The sequence below is a fragment of the Osmerus eperlanus genome, chromosome 15 (genome assembly GCF_963692335.1).
Source record: "Osmerus eperlanus chromosome 15, fOsmEpe2.1, whole genome shotgun sequence".
Taxonomy (NCBI): Eukaryota; Metazoa; Chordata; class Actinopteri; order Osmeriformes; family Osmeridae; genus Osmerus; species Osmerus eperlanus.
The window spans coordinates 5872284-5891136 of NC_085032.1; the positions used below are offsets into that span (position 1 = coordinate 5872284).

The following is an 18853-nucleotide window of genomic DNA, read 5'->3' on the forward strand; positions in this document are numbered from 1 at the left end:
CGATTTGTTAGTCTGCCATATTCCCGTTGAGAAAGACGGCTTTCATAAACAACAGTCACTGATACCGTTTCAGAGGCCGGATTAGTTTTAACGTGAATCTTCTTAGTCTGAGAGAGCCGGCACTCTCTCAGTCACCAGTGTGTGATGTGTCCCTCATAGAAAGACCAAAGAGGCAACATGTCAGATGTAGTGTGAAAAATATGCCTTATGACTTAAAAGAAAAAAACGAAAGGACCGAGGACCTTTTGTTAAAAAGAACAATCATTAGAGGAAGAACTTTTTAACGACCCAAGTCCATATAATTTTTACGACCCCGAATTTATTGTATATTTCACTGCTAGCATTTCGGTGCAAATTGAGAGAGGTCCTTTTTTCTCACTACTTTCCCTATTCTTTTTCTCTCTCCCCCTCCCCCTCCCCCTCCCTCCCTCCCTCCCTCCCCTCCCTCCCTCCCTCTCTCCCTCTCTCCCCTCTCTCCCTCTCCCTCTCTCCCTCTCTCCCTCTCTCCCTCTCTCCCTCTCTCCCTCTCCCTCCCTCCCTCCCTCCCTCCCTCCCCTCTCTCCCTCTCTCCCTCTCTCCCTCTCTCCCTCTCCCCCTCTCCCCCTCCCCCTCCCCCTCTCCCCCTCTCCCCTCTCCCTCTCTCCCTCTCTCCCTCTCTCTCTCTCTCTCTCTCTCTCTTTTTACCTCAACAGGACTTTGCAGTTCAAGAAGAACCTCCGTCAACACAACAGATCCAACAGTGGAATCGGTTGATGCGGAGGAACAAGGCCAACCCCAGAGGTCTTACGAGCATCAGGAAAAGAATGTGCATGAGAAGGCGAGACAACAGCTTTCGCCGAACAAGCCAGACGGCAAAAAGAAATTAGAACCATCTCTGAAATGGAAGAACCTCGGTCTCTCTCCCCCTCATGAGTATGTGATAATTCCACTCCCTGGATGTCTTTTGAAATATCGCACTGCCACCACGTACCGTGCGGGGCTGGCCCCTCTCCGGGCCAGTAGACGAGCTTTTAAGACTGGGGTTGATGCTGGAGTCCGGAGCTGTCCGTCTGTTTGCTGTGTGTCTCCTCCACATCATGCCAGCAGTCACACACTATAAAGAGATGGTTTATATACGGCTTGTAAATTTGAGGGAAAGCACAAATATTCCTGATTATACGGCGATCAAAGTTAATGGCTGTGTTCGCTGCCTGAAAAGGAGCCCCTCCGCTCGATTACGGGCAGACGTCTTGGGAGAGGTCTCCCGAAACACAGCAGTGATCCATCGCACATGGGCTTTGATTGATAAATAGATTTAGCAGGATCTGATCTGTTGCAGCTGTACCTTATGATAAGTGTCCCCCAATTGAGCAGTCACTGGCCCACGATAAAAGTGTCTAAACGGCTATAAAGCCCACCAATCACTCTCACTCCCGCGATTTGAGGTTGTAATAATGCGAGATAAAGAACTATTTTTCACCATAGATAAAAAGCGGGAGGGGAGATAATGGCTCTTCATTTCGGGTCATTACAGGGAAGGCGAAAACAAGAAATCCAAGAAGAGCGCGGGCCTGGAGATGTCGGAGGAGGCGTCGACCAGACCCGAGAGCAAGAAGAAAGCCAACTTGTCGCTGGCGTCCTCGCCGGGTCGCCAGTCCTCTCAGAAAAGGTACGTGCCTGCTGGATTAAGGCCTCGTAGTCCCCGGCAGGCCCACTAGACCCTGCTTGGAGGGACCACGTCCTAGTAGCAGGAACGCACTAGGGCCATGTCTGCTGAAGTCACTGAAAAGTCTGGCACGGATCTGTCGCCCTTGGCGATATTTTCAGTGGAAACTGATAATAATCTTTATGGAAGCCAATGTATAGTCTGATGTTCACTTTTCCCTCTGCCTGGTCCCACTCCTAACAGCGCAGGTCTCCAGCTGTCCCCATAACAGGGACTGCCAGTGTATACAGGCAGCTAGTAAACTTACTGGGTCGGTTCTAGCCACTGTACACTGACAGCTTTCCTAAGCGGCCCAGTTAAACGCGGTACTGATACAGCGTTGGACCTTCGGGAGCCTTTTTCACCGAAGCCATTACCTACTGCGTACGCCCGCGGACCTTGTGACCGCTTCATCAAGGCCTGCTTCTGTGTTTATCGGGGCCCTGCACTTCGGTGCCTGGGAAACAGAACCAGGCCATATCGGCGGACTTCCTCTGATAATGGGCTCCCCTGGAAATGCCATCTGCGTCCGCGGGAACTCTCTCCCCACGGCCCCATTTGAACGTGTACCAAATTTCATTGCTCTGCGGTGCGCAGTTTTCATGATAGTTATTTGAGTGGCCGTACTGACTTTCAAGAGGCCATCTGCATTTGTGTTTGTATGTAGTGGATGGCCCGGACAGACTCAGGCCCTGGATGATGAAGACTCCAGTCCCCCCCCCCCGTCCCCCCCCCCCCATTAGACTTTCTTCCTCTCTTAATCCCTGCTGCTTCCAGTCGGAGGAAGTTCGAACCCGACACTTCAGCTGGAGTTTAGAGCCATTATGGGACCTCGTCGAGCCTAACCTTGAAGGTTTCTTGAAGGAGCATTAGACCCGCACAGTGACAACCAATCATGTTTTTATACGTGCTTTTTCATATTTGTTGGGGTGGGCCACGTGCATGTGGGTTATAAACAGCACTGTATTGGACACAGTGGTTCATAGTACTGCACAGTACGCCGCTGGTCCCGAGTACATGTTTTGTTCTCGAGTGTCAACATGTTGAAATGAAAGTGTTGCGAGCGTGCGAAGTAGCTTTCCGTGTCTCCGGTGTGCGCAGCAAGGCCCACGGAGGAGGCCAGGGCATGGAGGACTTCAGCGAGAGCTCGTCGGAGAGCGAGGAGGACGAGGAGCAGCCAGAGCGACGTCCGGAGAGCAACACAGACCTGCCCTCCGAGTACTGGCAGATTCAGAAGCTCGTCAAGTACCTCAAGGTACAGTAAAGCCCTGACGCTCGCACCGCCGCGCAGGAATCCAGTCCCAGAAATAGTGTTCCTGTTTGAAAACATGTTGGACGGCAAGGGGGGGGGGGGTGGGGGGGGAGGGGGGGGGCAGTCCACAACCGGCAGGAAACCGTAAAATCCCCAGTTCTTTGCCTGTGATCCATACAGGAATTTCGAAGCGGACCTGAGTCAATATTCCAAACTTCAAAAGATACTCGTCCATTTAAGGAGTAGAGTAACTCTCTCGATAATATTTCCTATGTTATATAGGAGTCGTGAATTTATAATAGCTGACAGTTAGACAGTATATTTCGTTGTAAATGATCTTGACATCATTCCACCCCGTCTTCCTCGCAGCGATCCTATCCTCTCAGGTCGCCCGGCGATGCGAATGTCGTGTCAAACGAAATAACCTAGACAAAACTCCCGTTTTAAAGCCTTGGTTTGTTGTCGGATATTTCTTGAAGCGGTTGACCTGGCTGGTGGATTCCTGGTTTCTGACACACACACACACACGTGTGTGTTATGAAGACCTGTGTGATGCTGGGGGACGGCAGCAGCAGCTGTACGCGGCGTTCACCCGCACCACAGAGCGCGGAGGGAAACGCTCCCCTGAAAGGTCTGACAGATGCATATGGGGAATATTAATGTGTCAAAACACGACAGAAGGGAAGGAGCGAGAGAGAGCGAGAGAGAGCGAGAGAGAGAGAGAGAGAGAGAGAGAGAGAGAGAGAGAGAGAGCAGAGAGAGAGCAGAGAGAGCGAGAGAGAGAGAGAGAGAGAGAGAGAGAGAGAGAGAGAGAGAGAGAGAGAGAGAGAGAGAGCAGAGAGAGCGAGAGAGCAGACAAGGAGAAACGCCACGGGCCCAGACAGACCAGAATACTGCCCTCATCTGCCTGCTCCAAAAGACCGCTCATCTCCTGGTCGGCGGCTCCTGATTCGTTTATTTGGACTGGTGCATAGATACCGTTTAGGCCCCTGCCCGACTTGATGTTACTGCCGCCACTCAACATGACATTCATTATGGATAGTCATGCTTTGCTAATCCGACTCTGCCCTGGATAGATAATGATGTGTAATGTACAGGAAAGCCCGTACAGCCCATTTAGAAATGCAGAATGTGGACAAGCTAGTACGCTCATGGCAGATCTTTTTGAGACTATCTTAGGCCTGCGCTTAGTTTGACAGAGTTAGAGATTATTATCGTTTTCGTTTGTACAATGTGTGTGTGTGTGTATGTGTGTGTGTGTGTGTGTGTGTGCGTGCGTGCTGGGTGCTATGTTCTTATTTATTTTCTATGATAAAGCCAAGATCATTAGATATTAGGTTAAGATTTGGTCATTCCAAGATGTGGCCTGGCCGATGTCTAACACTACTGGAATTGGAGTTTAAATAGGATCATTGACAGGGCAGCCAGGGCAAAGACTTGTTAGGAAAACACTCCCAAGTTCAGCTCAAGGTAGATATTTTTAGCTTAACAAAACACTAAGGTAATGAAAGAAAATTTCCCCTAGAAAAGAAGGTATACCTTTCCAAAAACGGCAATAAGAGGTAAACGATATAGCCAAAAGGAGAGGCAATTTCAGATAAAGAAACGTTAAATTGGAATTAGGTTTGTATACAGTATTTAATACTTTTCAGGAGGGAAGGCGGGTTCGGCTTAAGGGTTGTCCTGTTCAGCCTTACCAAGATACAGTTGTAACCTTCACTTCCAGACCTCTATCTGTCTGGAAACCACACAGAGCAGTTATTTATGGGGTTTGTCCAGTAGTCATTTTATAATATCATTACCATCAGAAGCTTAAACCAACCCTGGGCCAAGTTAAATATCTGTTTTATTTTAGGAGTAAGACATTTTTCCCCCGGTCGTATATACACAGACATTTGTATTTCAGGAAGATTAAGAGACTTTCATGAAGCAACACATGAATGATCTGCTTTGTGTTTAAAGGATTATTTATGTTAGGATATTTACACAGAGTGCTAATATGTTTGCCTGCATAGGCTGTAGGCCACATGCATGTCTGACATGAATTTGTGTGTGCCTTAGCATCCGGTGGGCCATTGACAGAAGCTTCTCAAATGCTACACTGGAGACTTGTAGGCTACAACATGTAAACATACCTTCTTTTTTTTCCTTCTCCAACATAGGTGGCTTTAGGTTATATTTAGGCACAAGATATGAAAGGAATGCATTAACAAGTAGAGTGGGTAAACTGTATTCACTGTGTACAGTAGAGAGGATTGAAGAACACACTGCGTACAGTACAGACCACATCATTGCCATTACCATCCACAGTAGGTTACCACTGAGTTGTTTTACAAGCAGAAAGCTGACTGCCTCATTAGCTTGAATTAGTTATATATGCCAAGTATGGCAACTTTACAGCGTTGCATACAATGTTATTTCACCAAAGCTGCTACCAATTACCCCTGTCTGCTGTTTTTGATCATTCACAGGTGAGAATGTTCAGACGTTTAAATCATATCATCAAATTAGCGAGATTGGTATATTTAGCGTATGCACATGTCATATTAACATATCTAATCTTTTGGGGGTTTTCAAATTATTTTAGAAATGGCACGTTGTAAAGAAATCACATGTAGGAGCAAGGTGAGAACGTGTTTTAGAGGCTCGATTCTCCCATTCATATCAGTTTACCCATGTTGAAGTTGCTCTCCCTCTGCTGGTAGATGGGATGTACCACAGGTCCCTAGGTTCAGAGAACCCCCTTTCCCTAATCATTGAACCAAAAAACATATCTCTCCAATACCAAAGCCTAACATTAGGTTAAATTCTGAGTGCGTCAATGGAAAGTTTCTATTATAAAAACACTTTCAGAACTAGATTCCCTTAAACGTATAAAATGTGATTATTTCAAGACCTTAAAGTGTTTAGCAATTTTCCCTCTCAAGCATGAATTTGGAAACCATTCGTAGAGAAAGTTTAAGCTCTTTTCCAAAAGCAAAAACTGAAAGTTTGACTTTGGAAGTTGTAACATGCGTCTAGACGGCAAAATGTTTTACAGAAAGTGGCATATTTCAATACAAATAAGTTAATATTATTTTAGGGACAAAACATTCAACGAGTTTGGATTTGTAACACTAGCTTTATTATTTCACGAGCAAATTCTCCGGTTTTACTTTATAGAAGATCTAATGTCAAATATGAAGTAATAGAGAGCGACCAATCATTCTTTCCCTATTCGTTACCCATAATGGACTTGGCTTGGATCTCAACTTTTTTGTACCCTGCTCTGTATAAATGGGATCCAGAAAGGCAGTAAAGTAGAAACCACATGCATCCTCCAGCACAGCCAAGCTGGTCGCTTCTTTCTTACACCAAGGTGAGGAACACAGGCAGTGGCCCCTGTCCACCTGTCCCTAGTCCAGCACACACACATGCACTGACACATGCACACACACACACACGCAAACACACCCACATTCTCACACACACATGCACACACGCACGCACACTGACACACACACGCTCACAAACACATACACACACATACTGACACATGCTCACACAGTGCATACACACATGCACATAATACACGCACACACACACACAAACAGTACGTGCACACACACACACATACTATACGTGCACACACACGCTCACACACACACTGGTGCAGGGGTCTGGGTCAGCGATGAACCCTGTCTGGATCTGGCACGGTTAGCCGGGTGATTTATGTGCGGGGAGTGGCACAGGCAAGACAGCCTTGATCTGTGGAACAGAGAGAGGCTGCTCCAGAGCTTGTATCCAGGTTATTAAGGAAGAGGAAGAGCCCCAGTCATGACTGCTGAAGGCTCTCCTAACTAGGCGCTGTAGAAAATGAGACAAACCCTCTTAAAACATCTTTAAGTGGCTGATATCAATTACACACATTTAAACAGGATCCCTTCAAATAGTTATAAATCCGTGATTTTTTAATGATTTTTTTTATCCGTAATTGTATCAGGAGAGTGGACAAATCATCTAGACGCTCACCTTTTTTTTTACCAGAGGAGTTACTATTGAATGGCTGATGAATGTGTATTCCCCTCTCCTGCATGTCTGGTGTGAATTCCTCGGTGAGTCTAACACATAAATCCCCTTTATGGGATCTGCACTTGTTGGGGGATTCTCCAATAGGTCTTGAGAGGGGTTGCTTGGCTGTGTCTGCATTAACAGACATGTTTGGGAGTACATGTTGTCTGATAAATTGACGATTGAGGTGAGGATTTATGGATCCCCCTTCTCATAGTTTCCTTGCTTTGTAATGTGTGATTTTTCACCATATTTTTCCCCTAGATGTGATTTAGCGGGGATATTTCGTCACTGCTATTGTTATTTCCAGATCCTCCTGGTAGCGGACGTCCAAAGCGGTAGGTCTTTAGCTTAATGAAGCAGAAACAGGTAATAAGACATCCTTCACCTGGGTTTAGCTGCCTAAACAAAACACAGAACCCCACAGCACTCTTTCCTCCCACACGTGACACGTGGAGGTCTGTCCTGGATGGTCTATGGCTCATTGAAGGTTCCTTATTATTGGGGTTATGCAGTCCCGCTCTGGAGATCTGTCTTACTGTGTGTGTGTGTGTGTGTGTGTGTGTGTATTACTCCCCGAGATTTTTGCGGGGTAGGTTTAAAAACGTGGTTGGTCCACTTTTTACTGCAGTATCTGCCCCATTCTTACTGTAGTATCTGCCCCATTCGGACTGTAGTGTGTGTCCCATTCTTACTGTGGTATCTGCCTCACTTTTACTGGAGCATCTGTCTGGAGCTGAGTCAGAGATCTCCTCCATAAAAGACTGTCAGATGTTGTCGACGTTTTAAAGAATGTCCACGCGCCGCTGCCCTCCAGAAGAAAGCTGACCCAAAATGGAAGCATGTGATCCTTCCCTCTCCGAGGCATCTCGGTCCGGCCTCCGTCTCGATAAGGTGCGATCCGGACCCCATCGAAATCCTTTGAAGAGCGCGGACGGCGCAAGACGAAAGAAGCGGCGGATCCTCTGCTGTTAACGGGCGAATGGTTCCGATTTAGGCCCCAACGTCATGATGCTGTATGGAGAACACATGTGCCCGTCACCCCATAAGGCACATATGAATACTCCCCTTTTCTGGGGCGATTTGATCCGACCCTGCCTCTCCTTCACTGCCTCACCCACGGCCCTCTGATAGAGCCAAGTCGGGGAGCGAACGCAAAGCTGTGCGGAGTCAAATCCCGATCGAATCCCGATCCCGAATCACTGGTCCCCTCGGTGGAGGTGTCGTTCACACAAATAAGTGTTTATGTAAGATGTCTTCCATGTGGGTGGAATCATATGCTGGCGATAGTCCTGAGTCTGGGATGTTTGTGGAATGTGCAGCTAATAAAAGCAGGGCCGAAGTGGCCTCGAATTCACCGAAAGCGAGTCTCTATCTGTGGTTAATTTAAACAAGATTGGGGGGAAAAAAGAGTGGGATTCGATTGTTCACTTGCCAGAAGATTTGGAGTTCAGTATCCAGTTTCACGTTTCAAAGTCATGTAACACATCTAATATTATAGCAGCTCACTGTTGTATTTTCTACCCCGTTGAACTTCTGTTTCCATCTGGCCTTATTTAAATGTTTTGGGGCAATTTACGTTTTATTTCGAGACATTAAATACACAGCTAGGATATGCGATGATAACATTTCCTCACCACTATATGTAGCTTTATATATGTATATATATATGTTATATAAAAATAGCTTAAGAGTGTTTCACTATCTGTGTATATAGTGAGGAGAAAGCAACATACAAGCGCAGACACACACACAGTTACACACACACCCATCAAATTTAGCACTCGTAAACAGGTTTGCATGGTCTCAACACTGCCAGACGTCATGTCAGTTTGACCACATATCACCTGTTTTAAATCTTCAGCCTATGTTGTTTTGTATATGTACAGAGCGTATTTAAGAGGCAATAAAAACAATTTGGTTCAATTTCCTGTCCCACATCATGTTTAGGAACTCAACTAAATCAAAGAAACAATTCTTACCCAGACCACTTGTTTACTTAGAAGTAGTCACTAAGTTGCTAATTGTGGGGAAGCTGAACCTAGAATATTACAGGCCTATGTGTATATAGCAACTGTCAAAACAAAGTCTTTTTTGAAAATTGCCAACTCATTATTATCCTCCACATCTCAGCTATGGTGTTCTTTTCATCTCTAAATGAGGTCAGTGTCTATGGGTCTCTGGCCTCACTCAAGTAGCCAGATTGCGGCAGCTCCACAAGCTAATCACTTCTCTCCACCAGTGTTTACCGTCCCAAAGCTAAGCTCTTGCCGAGCGCTGGTAAACAAAACAACCCCGGCAGGAGTGGTTGGTGGGAGGGAGGGAGACTTGTGTTGTCCTCCTTCACTTTCCCTAAATGTCTATTTAATTCCTCTCTGTGTCTGCCTGCCGTTCTCATTCATTCGTGCTGGGTATTATTATTTCAGGGAGGCAACCAGACGGCCACTGTGATTGCTCTGTGCTCCATGAGGGACTTTAATTTAGCGCAGGAGACGTGCCAACTTGCCATCCGGGACGTAGGTGGCCTTGAAGTCCTCATTAACTTGCTGGATACCGAAGAAATCAAATGCAAAGTGAGTAGCCCTGCCAAACCTGGGACCTGGATGCCCCAATGCTCCATCAGAGCCCCCCCCCCCCCCCCCCCCCCCCCATGTGTGCCAGCCTGTGTTTCAGCAACAGAACTCTGAGAGAGAGAGAGAGAGAGAGAGAGAGAGAGAGAGATAGAGAGATAGAGAGAGAGAGAGAGAAAAGGCCTGGTAGTCAGAACACATGCCGTCAAAGACACAGGGTAGCAATTATTCTCCAATAGACCTAATGAGATGTGTGAGCACTTCTCTCTTTTTGTAATTTATATATATATATATATATATATACAGCCTTTATTGAAACATTCAAGAAAGTCTCAGCCTATTTTTAGGTGGAGGACGTTTGGCCACTCGTTGCTGTTTGGTTCTCCTCTCACAGATGTTTACCTCATGTTGGCATTAGCTTGTTTTTTTCCCCCTTCTTTTCTCCTTGAGATAGGCTTAAGTCACTTGTTTTTATTTTTCGCATGAGGGAGCTTTGGGGAAGGTATTTGTTGACTCATCTGCCTGTGTGATATTAGATCGGCTCTCTGAAGATCCTGAAGGAGATCAGTCGTAACTCTCAGATCCGGAGGGCAATCGCTGACCTGGGGGGCTTGCAGACCATGGTGAAGATCCTCGACTCCCCAGACAAGGACCTCAAGTGCCTGGCGGCAGAAACCATCGCCAACGTGGCCAAGTTCAGGAGAGCCAGGAGGACCGTGAGACAGTATGGAGGCATCAAGAGACTGGTGAGGCTGTGTGTGTGTGTGTGTGTGTGTGCGCGTGTACATTGTGTGTGTGTGTGTGTATGTATAATGTGTGTGGGCAAAACTAGACACACGGTGCATAACAAGGTCCTATGCATGCTACCCTACACTCATTCTCCACAAAACAAACAGAAAGCAACGGCCTGCCCAGCCCATCTACCTTCTGTTTCCATATGCTGGGTTGCCAGATTGGACCCGCGTGCACCCCCCTTTCCCCCCCCCCCCATTTCCCCAGGTCTCACATCACAACATCAAAGTCAGTCCAGGGGAAAACAGATAGAATGTCACTGACATCCCCAGAACTGCATTTATGTTTATTGACAGAGCGACCTGTGATTAAAGCCCCACTCCTTGTATATTTTCCCCCAAGTCCAAATCGGATGTGCTCATACGCAGTCGTTGCAGCTAGGCAGATTAATTTCACGCTAAACTGCAGACCACCTTTGAACCGCCTCGCGCGTGTAATAGCTCTGCCGTGTGTCACCAACCAGAGACTGAGGGCTCACACGCTGACTGACAGCCCCGTGCACCCTGGAACACGCACGCACACCTGTCCTCCTCCCCCTCCACCCACGCGCCCGGGTCTCTGCCTTGTGGTCCCCTCCGATCCTGTGGCCCGATGAGGCGCCTAACCCCATCCAACAGTGTGCTTCAGTCATTGGCTGATTCAAAGGAAACGGCGACCAGTGAAAGCAACCTTTTTCCGATTTTCGGGACGATAATCTCATGATGCTTTATCGAGATTTGACCCATTGGACGAAACCTTTCCGGGGGGCAGAAAAGCCTGTGAATCCACGTGTGTCCGTTCATGCGTGCGTCTGCTATGTGTCGTGTGTGTGTGTGTGTGTGGGTACATCAGTGTGTCGTTGGCGTGCGACTATGTGCTTACATGTTTGTTTGTCTCTGTGTGCGTGTGTCTGTGTGTGTCTCTGCGAGTGTGTGTGTGTGTGTGTGTGTGTGTGTACCTGCGTGTGTCTGTGTGTGTGGACACGTCTGTCTCTGTGTGTGTGTGTGTGTGTCCAGGTGGAGCTGCTGGACTGCGTGCCGGACCAGGCGGCGCTGACCGGGGAGCAGGAGAGGCAGGTAGAGGCGGCTCGCTGCGGGGCGCTGGCCCTGTGGAGCTGCAGCAAGAGCACCAGGAACAAGGAGGCCATCCGCCGGGCCGGGGGAGTGCCCCTGCTGGCCCGCCTGCTCAAGTCCCCCCACGAGGACATGCTCATCCCCGTGGTGGGCACCCTGCAGGAGTGCGCCTCCGAGGTCAGGAGCGTGTGCGCGCGCGTGGGGGGAGGGGGGGGGGGCGTTTCCGTGTGTGATGGCGCGTCTTTGTGTGTTTGTTGCGCGTGTGCGTGCGTGCGTCTGTTTGTTGCGCGTGCGTGCGTGCGCGCGTGCGCATGTCAAGTCGTGAAACCGCGTCTCCTAGTTGCAGTACCCCAGGCTCTCTGTGTGTCGGGAGCACTGTGTGATTGAAAGCCCCCCTTCTGCCACCCGTGTGTCCTGACCTCCCCCATGTAGAGAAGCTACAGGTTGGCCATTCAGACCGAGGGCATGATCGAGGACCTGGTCCAAAACCTCAGCTGTGAGAACCAGGAGTTGCAGATGCACTGCGCCAGTGCCATCTTTAAGGTACGGTTCGGACCTTCCACCACGTTCGCCGCGAGCTCACGCGGAGAAATCTCCTCATGTTTCTCCCACACAACCCCCACCCCCCCCACCTCCTCACCACACTCAAGCCCAGACTCGTCAGGACATGTTCTGCCCCTGTCTATCCCCCCCCCCCAGTGTGCGGAGGACAAGCGTACCCGGGACCTGGTGCGTCAGTACGAGGGCCTGCAGCCCCTGGTGACTCTGCTGGCCGAGGCCAGCAACAAGCAGCTCCTGGCCGCCACCACCGGAGCCATCTGGAAGTGCTCCATCAGTCCAGAGAACGTGGCTAAGTATGCCCCACACCAAGGGCCCTGCTGGGCCTCCCGTTATTATGACCACCACCCCCTCATTATCACGCGGCGCCCTGCTCTGGGCAACACCCCCCCCCCCCTTCCCTCCCACCCCCTCTACACACACACTTACCCTAAAGGCCGAATTATACTTCTCCGACTCCGTTACGGACATACGGACGGACGGAGTCGGACGGATTGGTTGAATTTATAGTACTCCGAAGGCTGTGGGTGCTGAAAACAATTCACCGCCAGAAGAGTAGGTGGCGCAACGTTTTTTTGTAAGTCGTCGTCGAGTGTTTATTTACCTAGGTTATCGAGAAGTCGGAGCAAATGTACAAATTAGCCGTTTCATCAATAAAATACGCACATTTTCAGCAACTACACTGGCCATTTCTCGTCACATTTTAATTCAGATGCTGATTTACATGTACTGTTTATCTGAAATATGAATTTTAAAAACTTACAGCAATGGCGGTCAAAGGATTCTGTTCGTCCTGTTTATCACAGCAACCCCGCCCCCGCCCCTGACGCAAGCGGTTCTTAATACGGACCAATCACAGCCAAGGGGTATCCGTAAAATGACGGACGGACAGACGGATAGTCAGGAAAATCAGGAGGTGCACGTAGAGCTCTCCGAGGGGCTCGGAGAGGGCACGGAGAGGGAATTCCTCGTCGGAGAGGGCGTTCCCTGTGTCCGTCTCCGTAAAAACGGAGAAGTATAAATCGGCCTTAACACACTCACGCTCGGAGGCAAAGCAGCACCAGTGGTCAGCACTAGGCAAAGTGTGCTGGTTGGGGGCAAAGGGCAGGTGGGGTGTGTGTGTGTGTGTGTGTGTGTGTGTGTGTGTGTGTGTGTGTGTGTGTGTGTGTGTGTGTGTGTGTGGGTGGGGGGGGGGTGAGGGAGGGAGCAGGCCTCCCCACTTCTCGTGTATTAGAGAGCCATGCTTATGTGTTTGCTATTAGTGGTACAGGATTAGTCTGACTTTGACAAATCACTTGCAGGAGAGCAGCTCGTTTATCTAATGAGGCTCATTTCTGAAGAGGGTTCATGGCGATTCAGCGTTTTGGACCCCTCTCCCCTCCCGTGCCCCAGCAAGTGCTTGGAAAAATCCATCCGATGCCTTGAGCGTGGCCTGGCTCTTCCATGGTTTTAGGTGGTTCGTTATAATGAAGAGCCATGTGGCGGAGGGTTGAGATGAATTGGAGTGCGCGGGGGTCTTTGAGCAACCGTCACACATGCTGTCTTTTTTTTTTACAGGCTCCATCGTTGGTCTACGACCATGTCTCACTTTTTCCACTCGCAGGCGTTGTCGTATCTCGTCCTTGTCGTCGTGTCTGGTCGAAGTGATTATTTGGCCGAAAATGTTACGTTTTTGTACGGATTCTATTAGCTCTGATCTTTTATGGGACTCTTTGGAAGACGAATGCCATATTTTCCACTGTTAACAAAAGATGAAGTAAAGTGTTGATTTTACACACACACCACTCATGTGTTTGTCAAGGCCGTTCATCCGTTAGTATTGAATGCGGGCAATAGGACCAAATGTCTCCATCTTGAAATGACTACACTATTCCCCAATGCCAGAGAAGCAAGCTTACACACTCTTAAATCATTTGTCATGTACACTACGCCGTCGTTTATTTAGCTGTCACTTACTAGCTACACATTTCTGGAACGGTTCCCTGCTTGAGTTTGTGGCTGATGACTTTTTTTTAAGTCAGCAATTTTACCTCAAAATAAATAACCCCCAAGAATCGTGTTCTGGCAGCTCTCAATCAATGCAAAGGTACTTCATCGGAAAAAAAATGATGTAGCCATTCTTTTTCTCTGTCTCAGATTCAACAGAAATTCATTTAAGGCCACAGTTAACTTCATAATAAATTCAAGCCTGTTTTTCTAAATCCGAGCCAACACTGATAAGAAAGTGTTTTATATGTTTATGATGCAAATGTCTTTATAGAGGTTTAGGGTTTTATGACAATGTTAGATACATGTGGAAAGATCTGACTCACAAATCCCTGTAGAATTAAGAATGCAGAGGCATTCTAAAAATAATAAACCAGTAGCACTCACACCAGTCTCTCAACACATCATATTTCATAACTGACAGGATGATATCCTACATTTAGAGTCTAAGTTAAGTCCTCCCAATTGGAAGCAAGTGCCTGTTGCCATATTCAATTCAACTAAAGATCCTATTGCAGAACTTTGCCAATAACTTCTCTGTAAAACAGGTGGACAGATAACCATCCGTCCTGCCAAGTTCATAAGGGATAACTATGGTATGTTGCTATAAACAGTTTAGTTTAGCACAAAATACATTTCTGGCAACCTGTCACATGACAGACCCAGGCTGCTTTTCCAGGGTACAAAGTGAACCTTACAGTCTGTTTCTCAGTCTCTGGCTACCAAACAAGCCTTCATATTCAGTCCAGTTATGAGGAAAAAAAGTACCCAAAAAACAACAGAAAAAAAATTGCTGCGATTGGGAACCAGTTCAGCTTGGCAAGGCGATAAAACAAGTTAACTACACTGGCAATGAGTAATGTGGCACCTCAGTACACTTGCTCCCATTATGGGCCCTGGGCCTTAGTGTAATTACTCAAAACACTGTTGCTATGCAGAAAGGCAATCATAATAATATTCATGCTAATAGTAGCAATGATAATAATGGTATCTATAATCGCATGTAAACCGCGAGTGGTGTCGCTTCATTTACTAAGACCAAAGCACATGGACCCTAGCACCCTTTTTAGACTCATTAAGGTAGGTGAGGGGGAGACAGAGGGGGTGAGGTAAAACAACAAAAGGTTTTCTAAGTGAGGGAACCACGAGGCCGTAACACCGTTAGAATGTTCCCATTTAACGGTTCCCTTCGAATGCACGCTGCGCCTTTGTTTCGTGTTTTGGAACGTGCTGGCGGTTGGGTGTGAACGAAGGTGAAAGTTGGCCGCGGTTGCAAGCAGCATGATGTTTCGCGAGTGTTTTAATGCGCACTTACATTTGTGAGTGGGAATGGTTTTTCAACCCCCCACCCCCACCCCAAAAAGAAATGTTCCAAAAGCCTCCAAGGGTTATTTGAACAACATATAAAAATGTCAAGGTCAGGCGAAGGCTTGGAAATAAAATGACCAAACCATTACTGTCAAATAGCTGCAAACGGTAATAGAGGGTTTCAGCGAAAGCTGTCCAGGGCGCGTGTTCATTTCAGAATCAATCACATGCCGGGTGGTGTTTTGAGCCGAAAATCATTTTGGAACATATTTTACAGCAGCAGTAATGAGGGGGGAGAAGCCCGTGAACAAATCAAACAGCCCTTGCGGCCGGTAGCAGACAGCGTACGATTGTGTGAGTGATCTTTGACATGGCCTATAGAATGTCTATACGGGCCTGAATGGTAGGGAGGGAGACCTCCACTAAACACCAGAAGGAGCATGTGTTAGCTATTTGCCTGATTAATGATGCATCAGAATGAGAAATTATCGATGGCCAAAAACTATAACAACATTCATAACCTAACTGTGTTTATCTAAAACTCGCATTGTTTTAAATCTCCTGTGATTTCCCCAGAACTCTCACTACGAGATATTACAGACGTGTGTAGTGTAGTAAACCTGTTTAGAAATGTCTCATTCACTTAGAATTTTGAACATTGTTCAGTGTGGATTTGAAAGCAGATTTATGAATGCACTAATATGTAACCTTGTGAACCCATACTGTAGGTGTTATGCTCTCACTCGTAAGCTGTGTAAGAGCTTAGCTCTTTGTAACAAAGAATGAGGGAATAACTCGCAATGGAAAGTCAGTGTTGCCAAGTCTCGGACTGTATTTGCCAAGACAATAATGTTTGGGGTCAAGATTGTGGGCCTCGCTTCCAATAACTGACTATCCTTTGCTTTTTTGTAATTCATTTTTTTTACCTCCGTTCCAGCCCATGATGAGCAAACCCATAATTACATATCGTAAAGATAGTTCTCCTTACCTCACGTTCTGTCTACAGCACTACAGAGCAGCAGCTACTCATTACCCTGCTTCTCTCTTTGTTTTGAAGTCAGCTATAGTTTTTGGGTTGTAAGTTATTAGGAGCCACGTAACAGCCTGCAGCCCTCCTTCCCTCCGTGGTCACTGGTGAGCTTCGCGGAGGGTCTTCTCCAGCAGTATCTGGAATGTTTTTTTTTTTTTTACACTCCTTACATCCCCTTCAAAAAAATCTGAAATTGTAACATCAGGGTTCCTAAAGCCGATGAAATGGGTTACTGTAGCCGAGGACTCCGAAGAGGATGGAGGAGGACAATCAATCACAAGCTGTGCTGCACAGTAGCCTCTCTGTGACTCTTGTGTCTTTAGACAAGCTCTAATAAGCCTCCGTTTGTGAGGAGCTCAGTGTTTGCAGTAAGGACCTGGCGGCTTTCTGTCATGTTTCTACCGCCGGCATAATTATGCGCGCTGAGGTCGGCTCAGCATAAATAGACATGATCAGAAGTTATGGGTGCAATTTGCAATTTTACTGTAAGCCGGTGTGCGATAAGCCTTCCGTTGTAGGGGCCTGTACTGGATGAACAACATTGTTTTTCTCTATTGAATACGGTTGAATTCAGTTTGACGGCCTGTCCTGTTCATTACTGTTTTACTTGCAAGGCTAGGCTGTGTTTTGGTGGATCTTGACCAAAACCATATGACCTTGGACACTTTCTACAATAGCCTGAAGGACTGTGTTGCCAGCAACCGTAACTGTGAATAAAAACAGTCGTAGAACTTAACCGTACATCAGAGGTTTGTCGAGGCTTTCTGCAACCACATTATATCCCTTTTAAATGTTTACTGTAGGTTTACCACTTTGTAGTCCTGGCAAACAAAGTACAATCACCAGTTGAGCAGGGAGTGAACTTTTCCAAGCCGCAGAAAAGCGTCGGTCATGCAAAGTCCATGCATGGGGGACCTTTCAGCAGCCGTGGGAAAACTGCTTGTACGACTGGGTCAAGTGATTTGTACACAGTCATATATTTCCACTTCCTGTGCTAGCTGTCACCTAGGTAACCAACCGACGATTTACCTTCTCATTATAGCCGTAAATTGTAACCGAATTCGACCATTTTCAAAATAGTTTTGCTACATTCTTATTATTCCACATATACGGAACTAAGCCAACCGCATCCCAAACATTTGACCCTCTCCTGACCCCCACCCCCCACGCTCAGGTTCCAGGAGCTGAAAGCCCTGGAGGCGATGGTGGGTCTGCTGACTGACCAGCCTGAGGAGGTTCTGGTCAACGTGGTGGGTGCCCTGGGGGAGTGTGCCCAGAACCCTGCCAACAGGACCACCATCCGCAAGGCCGGGGGCATCCAGCCGCTGGTCAACCTGCTGACGGGCACCAACCAGGCGCTGCTCGTCAACGTCACCAAGGCCGTGGGCGCGTGTGCCACCGAGACGGAAAGCATGGCGTAAGTCCCGTCTTTCTTCTTCATGTCAAACAGGTAGTCCAGAGCTTTCCTTTCATCTGCGGATTAATGACAGCTTGGGGGCGAGAAAAAAAAAACCTTGTTTATTGTACCTGCTGTGATAACGAGGGGTTGCGGTGGGCGTCCCAGAGTTTTACTGGAGCTCTGTGGTCACCCTTCGTGCTGGGCTGGTCAGAGCAGCATACCTAAAGCTGTCCAAGACACCGTGGCTGGGAAAGACCAGGCAGAGTCCGTGCAGCCCTGCCTCCATACCAGAGACTTCCACTCAAACTGCTCCACTTCGAACGCAGCGACAGCACTTACAGGACTGCACAGCCATCTGAATCTCATTGCTTTTACAAGGTTGTTACAGACTGCGAGATCCCTCTTAATTAACGGCGAACTGGACGCGAAGGAAGAACTTCACATTCGATTGCGTGTTGTTAGCTAGCCTGTAACGCCAATCGTATGAGAAAGTCATACGTTTATGGATGGGGTACCATAAAAACACAGAGTGCTGTGTTGCCATTTTTTTTGTTGCCAATGTTCAACATAGCCTGAGAAAAAGTATCAGAAGGCCATTCCATACTGTGCTATCCATGTTTTCTCATGGAATATATATATAGGCTAGGGCTTGTAATTTTTTGGCGTTTACACTTAGCTGTGGACAGAAGGTCGTTATTTGTTTCCCAAAGGGCCCTTTGTATGTCTTGTGGTGATGTCTTATTTTGAGACCTGTGTACAGTAGTTTACTGAGCAATTAACATAGCGGACATTTGATTGTTTCCTGCTCTAAACCAGTATGGTCAGAACTGTTTTTCAGATTAGGAGGCTTCACTTACTCACGCCAGCTATTGTCGACAGGCTGATACAATATCAACACAGTTTGTTCGGGTACTGTACAAACGAGTTGTCGGATGATCCAAGTGCGGCTGGAGGCAGACACAGATCATCACCTCGCACGCGCGATATTAAAAGACGAATCGCTCGCCTGGCGATCGCGTTTTCCTCTCTCGCTTTTTTTTTGGGGGGGGGACAACTTATGATTATTCATCCTCAAGCCGTGGCGCTGTGTGGTCGATGACATCGTTGCCAGCACGGCACCGCAAAAGTCGGGGGGAGAGGATCGCGTAACACGCCCCGGGGGGCTCCCTCGG

The 18853-nt window shown here is 47.6% G+C and overlaps 1 protein-coding gene across 1 annotated transcript in view; it reads left to right on the plus strand.

The window, feature by feature from the left end:
• The first annotated feature begins 177 nt into the window (after positions 1-177).
• The window catches only part of odad2 (outer dynein arm docking complex subunit 2), a 32230-nt gene continuing 13554 nt past the window's right edge, over positions 178-18853 (plus strand). The window contains 11 exon segments of the mRNA XM_062480336.1: positions 178-186; positions 693-735; positions 738-912; positions 1514-1648; positions 2786-2939; positions 9413-9559; positions 10093-10302; positions 11344-11577; positions 11833-11943; positions 12100-12254; positions 17457-17699. Coding sequence (XP_062336320.1) covers positions 178-186; positions 693-735; positions 738-912; positions 1514-1648; positions 2786-2939; positions 9413-9559; positions 10093-10302; positions 11344-11577; positions 11833-11943; positions 12100-12254; positions 17457-17699 — 1616 coding nt within the window.